General features: G+C 43.7%; 1 protein-coding gene across 1 annotated transcript in view; it reads left to right on the top strand.

Moving 5' to 3' along the window:
- EZR (ezrin) overlaps positions 1 to 17,993 on the top strand; it is a 123,248-nt gene that overhangs the window by 86,756 nt on the left and 18,499 nt on the right. Inside the window, exons 8-9 of the mRNA XM_068231690.1 lie at positions 14,508 to 14,604; positions 17,096 to 17,259. Coding sequence (XP_068087791.1) covers positions 14,508 to 14,604; positions 17,096 to 17,259 — 261 coding nt within the window. The remainder of the gene's footprint in view (positions 1 to 14,507; positions 14,605 to 17,095; positions 17,260 to 17,993) is intronic.

Below are 17,993 nucleotides of genomic sequence, written 5' to 3'. Positions count from 1 at the left end.
GCGCCGCTGATAGACGCGGCTGGAGGCAGGGCTGCAGCCGTTAGCCCTGCCTCCAGGAGTGACCAAGTCTGCGACCAAGTGTCGCAGTGGGGGATTTGGGGGCGAAGGGACCCCCGTATAGCGGCGCTATAGCACACGTGCCCCTGCTAACTATGAGCTCTGAAGCGAGATTTATTCTCGCTTCAGAGTCTCTTTAAGTTAGAAAAAAATGAGTTTTACTCACCTGGGGCTACTACCAGCCCCCTGCAGCAGGTCCTGTGCCCTCGCAGCCACTCACTAATCCTCTGGTCCCCCGCTGCTAGCTAGTTCTGTTTTTGCCGACAGGCCCGTCAGGACTGGCCACGCGTAGCCTTTTCCGCAATCCTGACTGCAATTAGCGATATTGCGGGCCGCAACGCGTACAAAAATATGCGTTGCCGCATATCTATGCGTTCGTAATGCGGCAACGGGTATTTTTGCGCTAATCACAGTCGGGAATGCGGAAAAAGCTACGCATGGCCAGTCCTGACGGGCCTGTCGACAAAAACGAAACTAGCTGGCAGTGGGGGACCAGAGGATTAGTGAGTGGCTGCGAGGGCACCGGACAGCTGCAGGGGGCTGGTAGAAGCCCCAGGTGAGTAAAACTCATTTTTTTTTCTGGCTTAAGTGTCCCTTTAAGCTTACAGGTCTATAATTTATTGGATCTGATTTTTTTGCAATTCTTAAATAATGGGAAAACGTGGGCTGTACGCCACTCCACTGGGACTCTGCCAGTTGAAAGAGAGTCACAAAAGATAAGATAAAGGGGTTTATCTATAACTGAACTTAATTCCCTCAGGACCCGGAGATGCATGCCATCCGGGCCAGGTGCCTTGTCTATTTTTAATTTATTAAGTCTTGCCTTCACTTCTTCCTGCGTTAAATATTTAATATTACAGTTAAAAGATTGAGACTTTTCTGCCTCTGTAATTTGCAACAGAGATGTTTCCCTTGTGAAGACAGAAGCAAAGAAAGCATTTAATAATTCTGCCTTACCTTGGTCATCCACCATTGAGTCCCCCGCCTCCCTCATCCTTTAGGAGTCCAATACAGTCAACCTTTCTTTTTTTAGAGTTTATGTACTTGTAAAAAAATGTTGGGTTAGATTTGATATCCCTAGCGATTTGATTTTTATAGCTTCAATCTTTGCCAGCCTAATTTCTTTTTTACAATTTTTATTGCACTCCTTATAAATGTTTTAACGCAGCCTCAGACCCCTTTTGCCAAAGCAAAGGGAAAAGGGAGGTCATGGAAAGGGGTGAGGTAGGGGTACAATAGCTAAGCAGTCTGTGCACAGTTTTAAGTTTACAGTTCATTTACGCTCCTCTCAGTCTGTGGCATGCTGTGACACAGTGTGCAATGATTGCCACTGCGGATTCCTCTTCTCCCAGTAAGATGTATAGTTTTCTATCATCCTCTAATGTGTGAAAGTCTGGAAATAGTTCCATCAGTTTCTCAAAGTAAGTGTCCCTGGTTGCATTATACAGTGGGTTGCAAAAGTATTCGACCCCCTTGAAGTTTTCCACATTTTGTCACATTACTGCCACAAACATGCATCAATTTTATTGGAATTCCACGTGAAAGACCAATACAAAGTGGTGTACATGTGAGAAGTGGAATGAAAATCATACATCGTTCCAAACATTTTTTACAAATCAATAACTGCAAAGTGGGGTGTGCGTAATTATTCAGCCCCCTGAGTCAATACTTTGTAGAACCACCTTTTCCTGCAACTACAGCTGCCAGTCTTTTAGGGTATCTCTCTACCAGCTTTGCACATCTAGAGACTGAAATCCTTGCCCACTCTTCTTTGCAAAACAGCTCCAGCTCAGTCAAATTAGATGGACAGCATTTGTGAACAGCAGTTTTCAGATCTTGCCACAGATTCTCGATTGGATTTAGATCTGGACTTTGACTGGGCTATTCTAACACATGAATATGTTTTGTTTTTAACCATTCCATTGTTGCCCTGGCTTTATGTTTAGGGTCATTGTCCTGCTGGAAGGTGAACCTCCGCCCCAGTCTCAAGTCTTTTGCAGTCTCCAAGAGGTTGTCTTCCAAGTTTGCCCTGTATTTGGCTCCATCCATCTTCCCATCAACTCTGACCAGCTTCCCTGTCCCTGCTGAAGAGAAGCACCCCCAGAGCATGATGCTGCCACCACCATATTTGACAGTGGGGATGGTGTGTTCAGAGTGATGTGCAGTGTTAGTTTTCTGCCACACAGCGTTTTGCATTTTGGCCAAAAAGTTCCATTTTGGTCTCATCTGACCAGAGCACCTTCTTCCACATGGTTGCTGTGTCCCCCACATGGCTTGTGGCAAACTGCAAACGGGACTTCTTATACTTTCTGTTAACAACTTCTTGCCACTCTTCCATAAAGGCAAACTTTGTACAGTGCATGACTAATAGTTGTCCTATGGACAGAGTCTCACACCTGAGCTGTAGATCTCTGCAGCTCGTCCAGAGTCACCATGGGCCTCTTGACTGCATTTCTGATCAGCGCTCTCCTTTTTCGGCCTGTGAGTTTAGGTGGATGGCCTTATCTTGGTAGGTTTACAGTTGTGCCATACTCCTTCCATTTCTGAATGATCGCTTGAACAGTGCACCGTGGGATGTTCAAGGCTTTGGAAATCTTTTTGTAGCCTAAGCCTGCTTTAAATTTCTCAATAACTTGATCCCTGACCTGTCTTGTGTGTTCTTTGGACTTCACGGTGTTGTTGCTCCCAATATTCTCTTAGACAACCTCTGAGGCCCTCACAGAGCAGCTGTATTTGTACTGACATTAGATTACACACTCTATTTAGTCATTAGCACTCATCAGGCAATGTCTATAGGCAACTGACTGCACTCAGATCAAAGGGGGCCGAATAATTATGCACACACCACTTTGCAGTTATTTATTTGTAAAAAATGTTTGGAATCATGTATGATTTTCGTTCCACTTTTCATGTGTACACCACTTTGTGTTGGCCTTTCATGTGGCATTCCAATAAAATTGATTCATGTTTGTGGCAGTAATATGACAAAATGTGGAAAACTTCAAGGGGGCCGAATACTTTTGCAACCCACTGTATTTGGGGCAGTACAGCAGGAAGTGGTTTTCATATTCGAGGGTCTTCTGCTCACAGTGTTGGCATAGTCTCTCCTCCTTGGGTTTATACATCTGTCTGTGTTTCCCAGACTCGATTTCCAGGTAGTGAGCACTCAGTTTGTAGACACTCAGGATTTGCCTCTCTTGAGAGTTTTAGAGATCTTCAACGTATGGGGCAATTTTATATTCTCTCTGAAGGGATTGGTATATAGTTAGTTTTTGTGAGTGTTTTATTTCACTTCTCCATTTTTCCACATAGCCCTCTTTGCTCTTGGCTGTGGTGTGTTTTATCTGGGATCTTGTTAGGACCTGTGGATCTGGGGTCGGCGGGAGCATAAAGTTGGCCATTTCTTTCAGGGCACATGGCTTTTCTTGGTCTTCATTGTTTTGTATTTCATTTCAACACTGCATTTTACATTGGAATAGTCAGCAGGGGTGATGTCTACAGGGGTAGGCATGACCAAACTAACGCTCCCCACACCTCTCAATCAGGGTAGTGCAAGAGATGTTGCCCAAGCTGCTATTCTGACCGCAGTTTGACGGGGTCTGCAATCTGCAATGGAATCTTGCAGCAATGATCATGTGACTGTGCTGCAAAAGCAAAAATAAGCTTACTTTCTAAAACACCCTGTGGTGGACAACTGGCTGGAGTAAGCATACCCGTCTTTATAATTGAGTGTGAACTGGGACTTTAAAGGACACCTGAAGTGAGAGGATGTGGAGACTGCCATATTTATTTATTTTTCAACTATACCAGTTACCAGACGTCCTGCTGATCTTTCATGCATCAGTAGTGTCTGAATCACACACTTTAAACAAACCTGGAACAAGCATGCAGCTAATCTTGGCAGATTTTTGTCAGAAACCTCTGATCTGCATACTTGTTCAGGGTCTATGACTAAAAATATTAGAGGCAGAGGATCAGCAGGACAGCCAGGCGATCTGCACTGTTTAAAAGGAAATAAAAATGGCAGCCTCCATATCCTTCTCACTTCAGGTGTCCTTTACTAGAATTTAGCAGAGTACAAGGAGGCTGTACACTTAACCTTTTCTGTACTGGATCTGTAAATGTAGCTATGTGCCTGAGATTCCACACTAGCCATGTTTTAGATGATGGGTATGGTTGTGAAAGGAAACGGGACTCTTAGTTTGAATGGGAATAATACGTGGAATTTGAAGATTTATAGGGATTTATTTTTAGCAGGATTATTTTTTGTTGGCCATTGTGGTGGGAGTTAGTTCCTGTGGTGAAATGCTTCAGAGCCAGTAGCTCAGTAAGGATCAAGGTGTGGTCAGCCTTGTTCTGCCCTGTCTGGAGAAGTAGAAAGGAGTGCATGAAGTCACTCTTTCGCAAGCTGCCAACCTTGTAGATTCCACCCTCTGGAGAAACAAGGAGTGCCTGTCTATAGGTTACGTAAGAGAAACTGCTGGTACTTTTTTTTCATTATTTGAAGTTCTGGAACCCTACAGTGTCACTATGGAGACACAAACAGGTTTTTCTGGCTACTGCATCCAACAAAGTACAGGACTGAGCAGAACAAAAAAAAGTTTTACTGAGCTAGACGCCCAAGACCAGCTTGCTGTACAAAGTTACCTTGTGTGCAGCATGTGATTTTTTCCCGGTTGCTGTAAGTGGATAGGTCAAACACCTGAATTCCTGGAATGTGTGGCCTAGCAGATACCTCAGGAGTACAAAGGCCTGGTGTCAGAAACTAGCGGGAGTCTAATCTCTGCACATTTTCTGCATGTATTTTAGGAGAAACTTAATTACAGGTCTCTAACATATAATAACTTGGCAGTGTAAGGGTTTTCTGGAAAGTTTAATCTCCACTGTGACTTTCATCATTTGTGTTGCCAAGTACTTTACTGGCCAGTGTCCCAGTTTCACCTGTAAGCCAGATATCATTAGGTTATATGTCTCCTTATTTCTCTGCTTTATCGCTGCAGCTCTGATTCACCTTGCCATGTACTTTGTATTGTAAGTCAGAAATGCAGGGGGATATTTTTGCTAGAAATGCATATATATGTATAAATGTCCTTGCATTTCATACCAGTGTGGAACTTAACCTGTTGAGGCTGGTAGTTCCCTAAGGGATTATTCACAGTTGGACGTTGCGTTGTAATGCGATGTTAAAGTCTCAACCCAGCATTACAACGCAACGCAAAAAAAAAGGTGGTATCGCACATTAATACTGCATTACCGTCGCATACAGCAGGTACAGTAAAGCATACAGGCAATTAATTATTACACGACACTCAGTGCCGTGAGATCTGGACTTTGTCCAACACTTAGAGGGACCCTGAACAGCAGTAAAAAAAAAACAAAAATAAATCTGGACTTAAAGTGGATCCAAGATAAACTTTTACTAATTGCATAATTGTTTTCCTTTCTTATAGTTTATAGGGCATTCCTCAAGCCAAAAACTTTTTTTGTTTTGTTTTAATACTCTAATTCCCTATAAACTAAACAAGCCTCGCCCACAGCTCCTTTTGTACCTTGGCACTGCAGCAAAGGCTTATAGGAGCTCAGTCTGGGCAGTAGGAGGAGGAGAAGGTTCCTAGCCATTGATTTCAGAGGCAGAGGGGAGGAGGAGAGGGGACTGAATTTACACACAGGCAAGCTGATAGCATCTCCAGCCCTCAGCCTGTGACAATGTGACAAACAGAACATGGCTGCTCTCATTGTATCACAGGGATAAATAATCATAAATTGTTGAAGCTGTTTGCAGCTAGATTTGCTGTGTAAACTATCTGAACTTTAGATAAGATATATAGACAAGTTACTTGTTATAGTTAGTTTTTCATCTCGGATCCGCTTTAACTGGGACGTTCTCTAGCTCTCCGTAGCCCGTGAGGTCCCTCAACGTCCTCTGGGTCCCCTCTGTGGTCCTGCTAGCGGCTCCGTTAACCCGGCGACTTCAGCTAAAGTCAGGCATGCGCAGCCTGTCCGAGCACCTGGCTGTCCAAAGACTGAACCGCGCAACACGCCTACGACGACAGGCGCGTGATCATGCAGGAAACGTGGATGGGCCGCGAATGCGTGACTTCAGCCGAGGTTGCCTGGTTAATGGAGCCACCAGCGAGACAATCGAGAGAACCCAGAGGATGCCGAGGGACTTCGCGGGCTACGGAGGGCTGGAGGAAGCCCCGGGTAAGTCCAGATTTGCTTTTTTTTAACGCTATTCAGGTTCCCTTTAAGTGGAACGCCGTGACGAAACCAATCCGACGGCAGCGCCTTTATGATCAGCAAATGTGCAGCTAAATGGCGGGGGAGAAGGCAGGTACGGTGGAGAGGGGCGGCAATGATCAAAGTATCAGATATACTCCTACAGTATGAGCACAGGAAAATGGCGCTGTGGCGGATTTTATTGGCAACCGTGCCATCTAGCAGCAGCCACAATTTCCTATGTCAGACTATGTCTGACATTGAGCCTATAGAAGAAAAGGCCAATGTTGGACTATGTCTGACATAGGGTAGGAAAGGGTTAATACTTTTAGCCAAAGAACCTAAACAAGAATACAGATCAGTTGTTTCTGACAAAAATCTGACAATATAAGCTGCATGCTTGTTTCTGGTGTGTGATTCAGACATTACTGCAGCGAAAGAGATCAGCAGGACGGCCAGGCAACTGGTATTGTATAAAAGGAAATAAATATGGCAGCCTCCATATCCCTCTAACTTTAGGTCCCTTTAATAGTCACATCTTATCCACTTCAGTTTATCTAGTAGAAAAGGTTGTCACTGTGGGGATTCCACGGTCACCTGTATGAAAAGGAAAGACCAGGAGCCAAATGGTGCAGTATTGTGGTGTATTAGATGTTAGATTTTAGTACAAGAGTATTTATACCAACAAAGGTGGGCTGCAGTACCTGCAACCACCGTATGTTGCCAATGGGGAAATAACCGTCCCCGCTCGGTATTCCATGTCCTACTGGACTGGATGGTTGCACTCCTGGTTGGTCCTTCTTGGTTGTAGAAAACACCACACCCAGAAGGTGAACACCTCCAAAGGAGATGTAATGTATAGTACTGGGGGGTCGGAGGCACCCAAAGTTAGGTAATGTGATCAAACAAAGTTAGGTAATGTGATCAAACAAAAAAATAATAATAAGGGGGAGATTTCTCACGCCCCCTAGTGGCCTGACCGCAAAATGTCTTCCAATGGGTTTCAGCACACAGACCATCCAAGCAGCAAACCGATTGCGATGGCGTTTTCTTTTCTCACGGCTCTTCCGTGACAGGAGGGAAGTGTCTTTACCACCTCAGAGTGGTAAGGACACTTCCCTCCCCCTTATTATTATTTTTTGTTTCATCACATTACCTATCTTTGGGGGCCTTTACCCCCTCAGGACTTCAGTTTATCTGGATTACTATATTCCCTCTCCATGCCACCATGGATAGTGGGGAAAGATGTAATTCGGCTCCCAGCTATTGCAGGCTACCGAATTACAGTGGTTTTATAGTAATTTGAGCTCCGTCTTATGACAGCACCAAATTACTTACTGAGTGCCGCTATAGCCGTAATGCCTATTACGGCCTATGGTGGCGCCAGCTGTACCCAAATCTCCTGTGCTGTTTTTACAGCGCTCGCTCCACACAGACTCCAAGCAGGGTCACACATTTACCTGGAATTTGTTTAGTAAAGAAAAGCACATGATTACTGGATAACAGTATCAAATACAGTGGGATTCAAAAGTTTGGACAATCTTGTTAATCATCATGATTTTCCTGTATAAATCATTGGTTGTTGTCAGTTAAATATATCATACAGGAGACACACATAGTGATATTTGAGAAGTGAAATGAAGTTTATTGGATTTGCAGAAAGTGCGCAATAATTGTTTAAACCAAATTAGGCAGGTGCATAAACTTGGCCACCACAAAAAAGAAATGAAATTAATATTTAGTAGATCCTCCTTTTGCAGAAATTACAGCCTCTAAACGCTTCCTGTAGGTTCCAATGAGATTTTGGGTTGTGGTTGAAGGTATTTTAGACCATTCCTCTTTACAAAACATCTGTAGTACATTCAGGTTTGAGGTCTTCCAAGCATGGACAGCTCTCTTTAACTCACACCACAGATTTTCAATTACAGTGGGTTGCAAAAGTATTCGGCCCCCTTGAAGTTTTCCACATTTTGTCACATTACTGCCACAAACATGAATTGATTTTATTGGAATTCCACGTGAAAGACCAATACAAAGTGGTGTACACGTGAGAAGTGGAACGAAAATCATACATGATTCCAAACATTTTCTACAAATAAATAACTGCAAAGTGGGGTGTGCGTAATTATTCAGCCCCCTTTGGTCTGAGAGCAGTCAGTTGCCCATAGACATTGCCTGATGAGTGCTAATGACTAAATAGAGTGCACCTGTGTGTAATCTAATGTCAGTACAAATACAGCTGCTCTGTGATGGCCTCAGAGGTTGTCTAAGAGAATATTTGGAGCAACAACACCATGAAGTCCAAAGAACACACCAGACAGGTCAGGGATAAAGTTAATGAGAAATTTAAAGCAGACTTAGGCTACAAAAAGATTTCCAAAGCCTTGAATATCCCACGGAGCACTGTTTAAGCGATCTTTCAGAAATGGAAGTAGAATGGCACAACTGTAAACCTACCAAGACAAGGCCGTCCACCGAAACTCACAGGCCGAACAAGGTCAGCGCTGATCAGAAATGCAGTCAAGAGGCCCATGGTGACTCTGGACGAGCTGCAGAAATCTACAGCTCAGGTGGGGAAATCTGTCTATAGGACAACTATTAGTCGTGCACTGCACAAAGTTGGCCTTTATGGAAGAGTGGCAAGAAAAAAGCCATTGTTAACAGAAAGGCATAAAAAGTCCCATTTGCAGTTTGCCTCGAGCTATGCGGGGGACACAGCAAACATGTGGAAGAAGGTGCTCTGGTCAGATGACACCAAAATGGAACTTTTTGGCCAAATTGCAAAATGCTATGTGTGGCAGAAAACTAACACTGCACATCACTCTGAACACACCATCCCCACTGTCAAATATGGTGGTGGCAGCAGCATGTTCTGAGGGTGCTTCTCTTCAGTAGGGACAGGGAAGCTGGTCAGAGTTGATGGGAAGATGGATGGAGCCAAATACAGGGCAATCTTGGTAGAAAACCTCTTGGAGTCTGCAAAATACTTGAGACTGGGGCGGAGGTTCACCTTCCAGCAGGACAACGACCCTAAACATAAAGCCAGGGCAACAATGAAATGGTTTAAAACAAAACATATCCATGTGTTAGAATGGCCTAGTCAAAGTCCAGATCTAAATCCAATCGAGAATCTGTGGCAAGATCTGAAAACTGCTGTTCACAAACGCTGTCCATCTAATCTGACTGAGCTGGAGCTGTTTTGCAAAGAAGAATGGGCAAGGATTTCAGTCTCTAGATGTGCAAAGCTGGTAGAGACATACCCTAAAAGACTGGCAGCTGTAATTGCAGCAAAAGGTGGTTCTACAAAGTATTGACTCAGGGGGCTGAATAATTACGCACACCCCACTTTGCAGGTTTTTTTTAAATGTTTGGAATCATGTATGATTTTCTTTCCACTTCTAATGTGTACACCACTTTGTATTTGTCTTTCACGTGGAATTCCAATCAAATTGATTCATGTTTGTGGCAGTAATATGACAAAATGTGGAAAACTTCAAGGGGGCAAATACTTTTGCAAACCACTGTATATTCAGGTCTGGGGACTGAGATGGCCATTCCAGAATGTTGTACTTGTTCCTCTGCATGAATGCCTTAGTGGATTTTGAGCAGTGTTTAGGGTTGTTGTCTTGTGGAAAGATCCAGCCCCGGCGCAGCTTCAGCTTTGTCACTGATTCCTGGATATTGGTCTCCAGAATCTGCTGATACTGAGTGGAATCCATGCGTCCCTCAACTTTGACAAGATTCCCAGTCCCTGCACTGGCCACACAGCCCCACAGCATGATGGAACCACCACAATATTTTACTGTAGGTAGCAGGTGTTTTTCTTGGAACGCTTTGTTCTTTTTCCTCTATGCATAATGCCCCTTGTTATGCCCAAATAACTCAATTTTAGTTTCCAAAATGAAGCTGGCTTGTCCAAATGTGCTTTAGTACGCCTCAAGCGGCTCTGTTTGTGCTGTGGGTGGAGAAAAGGCTTCCTCTGCATCACTCTCACATACAGCATCTCCTTGTGTAAAGTGTGCCGAATGGTTGAACGATGCACAGTGACTCAATCTGCAGCAAGATGATGTTGTAGGTCTGGTGCTGGTCTGTGGATTGACTCTGACTGTTTTCACCATTCGTCACTTCTGTCTACCCGAGATTTTTCTTGGTCTGCCACTTCAAGCCTTAACTTGAACTGAGCCTGTGGTCTTCCATTTCCTCAATATGTTCCTAACTGTGGAAACAGCTGAAATCTCTGAGACATCTTTCTGTATCCTTCCCCTAAACCATGATGGTGAACAATCTTTGTCTTTAAGTCATTTGAGAGTTAAAAGGAGAACATCCACTCACATTTGGGCCAGAGGGAGCCAGGAACCAGTAAGCTCAAATGTCCAATGGAAAAGAAAATTCCGCTACACCAGTGGCTGGGTGCAAAACAGTTGCCTTCAGCCCTTGGTCCAGAGACTCCCTGGCTATCTACGCGATACGACACATTTGCTTAACAGTCTGGACCCTTTGCGGTGGGAGAGTCACTATTCATGGGTTACTATGGATGTGAATTCACTTTACTCATCCATCCCCCATGACAAGGCTCTCCAGGCTTTAGACTTCCATATCCGCAAATACAGTTCCTTCTCTGTGGATCTGGGGAGCTTCCTCATGTTGGCGGTAGATCATCTGTTGACCCACAATTATTTTATGTTTGATGGGGTTTTCTACCTCCAAAGCTGCGGAGCTTCTATGGGAGCCAAGTTCTCCCCATCCCTGGCAAACTTATATATGGGATGGTGGGAGGAGCTCCGCATCTTTGGAGAGGGAAACCCTTTTAGTGAGTTTATTTTTTGGTATGGTCGATACATAGATGATCTGCTGTTGATATGGGGGGGCCCCCCGGATCTTGTCACACAGTTTCTTACCCATTGTAATAATAATGACCTTAACCTGTCATTCACCATTTGCAGTGACCCTTCAGAGGTCAATTATTTGGATTTGACCCTCTGTGGTTCATCTGCATCAAACAGAATAGTCACCAAAACTTATCGTAAGGCCTGTGCCGGCAATTCTTTACTTTTGGCAAATAGCTGTCATCCCCAACACACCTTGAGGGCGATCCCCTATGGCGAATTATTGAGAGCAGCCAGAAATTGCTCCGATCCTAGGGATATGGAGAGTGAGTTGGCATTGGTGGAGCGGCGGCTTCAGGATAGGGGCTATGACCGCAGTTTAATTAATAAAGCTAAAAAACAAGTGTTTGACAAAAACCGCAATGACTTGCTGCACACAGGTTCCGATGGTAGACCGGGACGTAAAAAGAGGGGATTGACCTTCACAACCCCATATAGTCTAGAATACAACCAAATCGTTAACATTGTTAAGAAATATTTACCCATTCTGCACTCGGACCCAAAACTCCACGAAATTTTGAGTCAAGGCTGCGGTTTTTCTGCACGTCGTGCTCCTACCCTGGGGTCTCAGCTTCCCCCAAGCCTTTTCTCCAGTCTAGAGAAAAAGGTTCCTACGTGGTTGACCTATACAGGTTCTTTCAAATGTGGGTACAATACCTGCAGGTACTGCGCCGTACATGGTGCGACCCGCGAGATAGTTTCCACGTCTAATGGGACCAATTTTCGGATTAAGCAATACATTAATTGCAATACGAATTATGTGGTCTATCTTGTCGGCTGTACCATTTGCAGGTTACAGTACATAGGCTGTACCACACGACCTCTACGCCAACGCATCTCCGAACATTTTAACGGAGCCTCCAGATGCCTCAAGAATAAATCTTACATCTCCCAGGTTTCCAGTGTGTCCAGGCATTTTTTGCATGCACACCAAGGAGACATGAGGGGCTTTGTTTTCCAGGGGGTGGAGAGGGTTCTGCGTTCTGCTTGAGGGGGTGACAGGTACAGAGTTTTGCGAAAAAGAGAGGCTTTCTGGATTTGGAAATTGGGGACCAGGATTCCGCAGGGTTTGAATTCTAGGATGGATGTCAATCTAACATACGACTTTAGTTCATAGTGTCATAACCGTTTAGTTAATGGCAGCATCTATGTTTGGACCCTGCTTTTCTTTGCCATGTCTGTGTTTTTAGGGCATCTGGACAATGTGACATAGTTCAGTTACGTATGGTATTATATGTACATGATTTTATGTGATTTCATATTCTTTGCTTTTTGCAATTTTTAATGTGGTGTGTATATATATGTGTCACTTTACGGCCTTTGGCCACACCTCCCTCCCCTTATTGTGGTGGGAGTGTCCTGTACTATTTAAACTGAAGCATTGATACAATGTGCAAGCTATGATTAAGGGGCCATGAGCTCCGATACGCGTGAGCTTTTTTTAACTTTTTGTACCCACTGATGTATTAATAAACAGAGAAATCTTTTTGCACCCAGCCACTGGTGTAGCGGAACTTTCTTTTCCATTGGTCATTTGAGAGTTGTTTTGAGGCCCCCATATTGCTACTCTTTAGAGAAAATTAAAAGAGGAGGGAAATTTACAATTGACTCCCTTAAATACTCTTTTTTACAATTGGATTCACCTGTGTATGTAGGTCAGGGGTCACTAAGCTTACCAGGCCAATTTGAATTCCAATAATTAGTTCTAAAGGTTTTGGAATCAATAAAATAACAGTGCCCACATTTATGCACCTGTCTAATTTTTTTTAAACAATTATTAGGCACTTTCTGTAAATCCAATAAACTTCATTTCACATCTCAACTATCACTGCATGTGTCTCCTATATGATATATTTGACTGATATTTTTTATCATAACAACCAACGATTTATACAGGAAAATCATGACGATTAACGAGGTTGCCCAAACTTTCGCATCCCACTGTAGTCATCCAACAGCAGCCAAATCATAAGCTTTATCAAGTTCCTCTTCTCTGTTATTACACATAGGGCTTGATTCACTAAGACAAATAACATGCCTTATCAGAGTTAACACACCTTATCAGAGCCAACATGCCTTATCAGAGTAGCATAGCGAACGCTTCAAACCTATGCCTGCTAATTGGCAATGACGAGAGCTCCACTCGTCCTGCCCTGAGGCCTGCAAGTCCAATCACTTTAAAGGACATTATCCCTGCACTTTGATTGGCCCAATAGGCTGCCTGTCAAGTTTCCTGTCAAGTGACAGGCAGCCTATAGGGCCAATCAAAGTGTGGGGATAATATCCTTTAAAGTGATTGGACCCGCAGGGGCTCAGGGTAGGACGAGTGGAGCTCTTATCATTGCCAATTAGCAGGCATAAGTTCGTAGTGCTCGCTATGCTACTCTGATAAGGCCTGCTATTTGTCTTAGTGAATCAAGCCCATAGAAACCAATCAGTCTCGGGTACTTCTATTCCATACTCTCTAGACCTGTCTCAGTCACAGCACAATTACTCACTTTCCTTATTAGTTATCACCTTACATTATTAGCCAGCTCACTTTTCATCGGTCCTCTGTGGAATCCCCTTGCTAGGATGTCTGTACAAGTCATCCTTCACCAGCTGTCTCATACAGCTCCACAGACTGCAGCATTGCTGCTTGGGATCCTCCCTAGTCGTATTGGCCCATTGTCAACCTGTATGGTTAGCTTTAGGGATCCTTAGCATGTATTTATCTATTTTATCTATTGCTGTTTCTTCACAGCCTGTAGGAAGTGAAGGAATTTCTCTAACAAGTCATAACTCACAAAGCTCTTAAGCTATGTACTCATGCTAGATCAATCTTGGCCAGTGATGTCGATAATTATCACCTCTGCTGAGAATCTAGCGCGTGTACAGCAGCCTCTTACCCCCTCGGCTGATAGACCAGCAATCAGCTTCGACAAGAGCATTGTTCTCCCTATTCACCCTGGCTCCCACCTGACGTCACACCGACACTGCTTTGTCACCCCCCCTTCCCCATAGCAACAGAACACATTGCTACCCTACTAGCTAGCAGCCTGTCTGTACACCATGCTATGTCGTTCTCATCCCCGCTGAGCAACATGCCTTGAACATGTGTAGGAGGCTTTAGTAGTCTAGGTGAGGATTAGAATTAAGCTAAGTAAATCAATCCCCCTAACCATGAATCATGCCAATATGATTCAAATTGCCATGATGTTGGGTCAGCCAGTCCTCCGGTCTTCTGAGACAGTGAACTTGCAAAAGGGTCATTTACACCCAATACTAGTTAATTAAAAATGTTACCATGCTAACTGTAACTATCATTACAGTTCGTCTAAAATGTTTGCTTTATTGTTCTCCTAGGTTGACTCCAAAGATTGGCTTCCCCTGGAGTGAAATCAGAAATATTTCCTTCAATGATAAGAAATTTATTATTAAGCCAATTGACAAAAAAGCCCCGGTAAGTGCAAAAATAATGTGTGTGACATAAAGCGCCCAACCATGCACAGAAACCATACAGCATGTATCCAGTGTTTTCTTGTAAAAAGTGCTGCTTGCCCGTCAGTCATGCTCTGCCTCCTATACTTATAGTTACTGACTTACATGTATGCAGAAGTCTCAGTCCACTGGCTGCATGCTTCCTCCAGATACGACTCGTTCACATGATCACATGCAGATGGCCGTGCGATCGGAACGCAACACGTATGATTGCAAGCCATCTGCGTTTGCATGCGTTGTGTAGCTGATCCCATTCACTTGTAGTGAATGGGTCAGCCATGCGTTTTGCTAAAAAAATGCGTGCAGCATGCATTTGCGCACTGAACATCTATGCAGTTCTGATGTTCGTGCGTGTCTGCCTCCTGCACGCTTTGCCGAAATAATGATGGAAACGGGTGTAATGTGAATGAGGCCTCACACTCTACTGAAACAATAGATCAGTAAGAGAACATTTCAAGGGAATAAAGAGGGCTCCATTCTAAAAATTCCCTGTCACGTAACTATTTTTGGCTTACTTTCATGGCCTTCACTGCACATCGCACTCTTTCTGTAAAACATCACAGTCAAGATAGCATTATATTTATTAATCCATTAGTCTATGCTGGGTTCACTGCGGTCAGCCAAAGCAGAAAGACAGCTGTGCTGGGTACAGGCTATACAAAGCTGGACAGTGAAGACTGAAAAACATGACCTGGTGAGAGGTATCTTACTCACAGATAATAGGGTCACAAGTAGGTGCAGCAACATAAGTCCATAGGCCCAGCCTGCCTTGTTCCAAAAGCCAGGCTAGTGATGATCTGGCATGTAGTAGAAAAGGAGATTTATAGTATGAATGCGCAACAGGCAGATATGGAGATATTTAAGGTGCCCTTACACTGTTCCCTGGCAGGTTTGATCACTGTGAGCAAAAATCGACACTACTGAATGTACAGGAGAGTTTTTTTAGTGTTGGTTCGGCGGTGTGGCGTTGGTGCGGTGGTATTTATAAGGGGAGGCCTAGAGCTAGTGACGGACTCCCCAGGTGTCCCCCCTACTAATGTCGTTCCCTGGGGCCCCATGCAGAGTATTAGCACAGCGACGCACTCTCACATTCACCTCTTTAGCCAGCGCGCTCCTTTCTCTGTGCTGCTGTCATCTCCCAGGAGCCCCATAGTGTCCTCATGATCCAGAGTGATAGATCCCTCTCAGATCATTCTCTCATCAACATCAATCTTTTGGGTACATCTGGAGGAAGTCTGCCAGTGTATGGCAGGCTTTATTGATACAATTGTTTCAACATAGGCCAGAACGTCAAAGTATTATTTCCAACACTTAGTGTATTCCATGTCATGAAAGGACAAAGTGGTCAATACTCAGTATTAGTATAGTGTTATTAATAAGGTGATCAGTGGCTGTGTAATATCTGATCAGCTTGAAATCACATGGTGAAGTGCCCATTAATGATCCAATTTCCTGAACGATTGACCATCTAGTCCTATCATTGTGATCGATTGGAAACTATTGTTCAGCCCACCAAAGGAGGGGACAATTATAAGCAATTGATCCGACTAAAAGAATCATTTGGAAATTTGGATCAACTGAATGATCCTTCATTGTTAATTGGTACCATTAGCTGTACCCGATCTGATTGACTGTGTGGTGAATCGTTCGGGAGATTGTTCTGTTAATGGGCACGTTTAGGGTGCATACACATGGAATTTTGATTGGTCAATAACTGAACATTTTTATCACCTCCATGTACTATGAGTGCCAATCAAAATTAGCTGTGTGTATGCACCCTATAGGTCTTCTTCATTTATATGCTACCTTTAAAAGGAACACCAGAACAATTTGAACAGATGTTAAAGTACCAATATGTATTTGTGACCTGGAAGAAATCAGGAGTACCTTGAGGAAGCCTTATGCTGGGTACACACGATACGTTTTTCCGCTCGATTTTCCACCCGATCGTTTTTTCCCGCTCAATTCTGCACTCGATTATCTTAACTTCCGCTCGTTTTTCTTATCTTTTTCCATTCACTTCTATGAGAAATCGAGCGCAGAATCAATTGGAAGGAATATTGGACATGACGGGAATTATCTATCGAATCCATCGCGGAAAAAACGTATTGTGTGTACCCAGCATTACAGGCTTGGGGCAAGGCACAAACCATGCATATGGTGTCATTACTGGGTTTCCCACCTAGGCCCCTGTATCTCTGAGGCAAAAGTACAAAGCAATTAGCGACCATGCCCTTTGCTGCTCATTCCTTCATTCCTAGTTAATGAGTTATTAAACTAGAGCAAAGGAAATATGGCAGTCACCTCTTAATCTAACCTGGATTCTGTATGAAGCATAGAATCTGCACAACTGCACTTTTACTGTTGTTTAGTGCCATGCTGAAGCTCAGTTCTTTTGCCAATACTGATGAGAGTGACATGCATGTATTCATACAGTATTTGTGTTGAATTAGGACTTTGTCTTCTATGCTCCACGACTGAGGATCAACAAGCGGATCTTGCAGCTGTGTATGGGGAACCATGAGCTGTATATGCGCCGCAGGAAACCAGATACCATTGAGGTGCAGCAGATGAAAGCACAAGCCAAGGAAGAGAAGAATCAGAAGCAGCTTGAACGGTAAGTAAACGAGCCCATTCATGTAATTTAGGTTATATGGTAAAGTTATTGAACAGGTTATAACAAGCAGCAACCAGGTGCTACAGCTTTGCCCTCTTCAAGCTAAATGTATTCACACGTCATCACTGCTGTCATGAGACATAAAGCAAAACTGCCATAATCGGATCAAGTGAACCTCTAACAACCCAGAACATAGAAACAGCAAATGATGAATAAAAATGCATTATCAGATGATCTCTGACTATGAACCATTATACCACAATATTCAGTAGTCTTACTGATATTGGCTGCTGAATTACTTTTCCTTGTAAAGCTTGAGTTTGGCTCTTTCAACTCTGCGCTAGTTCTGTAATGTCCACGGTACTAGTTCTGTAATGTGAGCACAATGGTCAGTACAGAAAAGCAGGGCTTTAGTTTATTGAGTGGTGATAGGTATGTGGAGGCTGCCATATGTATTTCATTTTAAGCAATGCCAGTTGTCTGGCAGCCCTGCTGGTCCATTTGGCTGCAAGAGTGTCTGAATCACACCAGAAACAAGCATGCAGCTAATCTTGTCATTTCTGACAATATTATCAGAAACGCCAGATCTGCATATGCTTGTTCAGAGTCTATGGCTAACAGTAGTAGAGGCAGAGGATTGGTAGGGCTGCCAGGCAACTGGTATTGTTTAAAAAGAAATACAGTAAATACGGCAGCCCCTATATCCACCTCAACCCAGTTGTCCTTTAAGCTGC

Source organism: Hyperolius riggenbachi, chromosome 4, assembly GCF_040937935.1.
Source record: "Hyperolius riggenbachi isolate aHypRig1 chromosome 4, aHypRig1.pri, whole genome shotgun sequence".
NCBI lineage: Eukaryota > Metazoa > Chordata > Amphibia > Anura > Hyperoliidae > Hyperolius > Hyperolius riggenbachi.
This window is presented reverse-complemented; position numbering and strand designations above follow the sequence as displayed.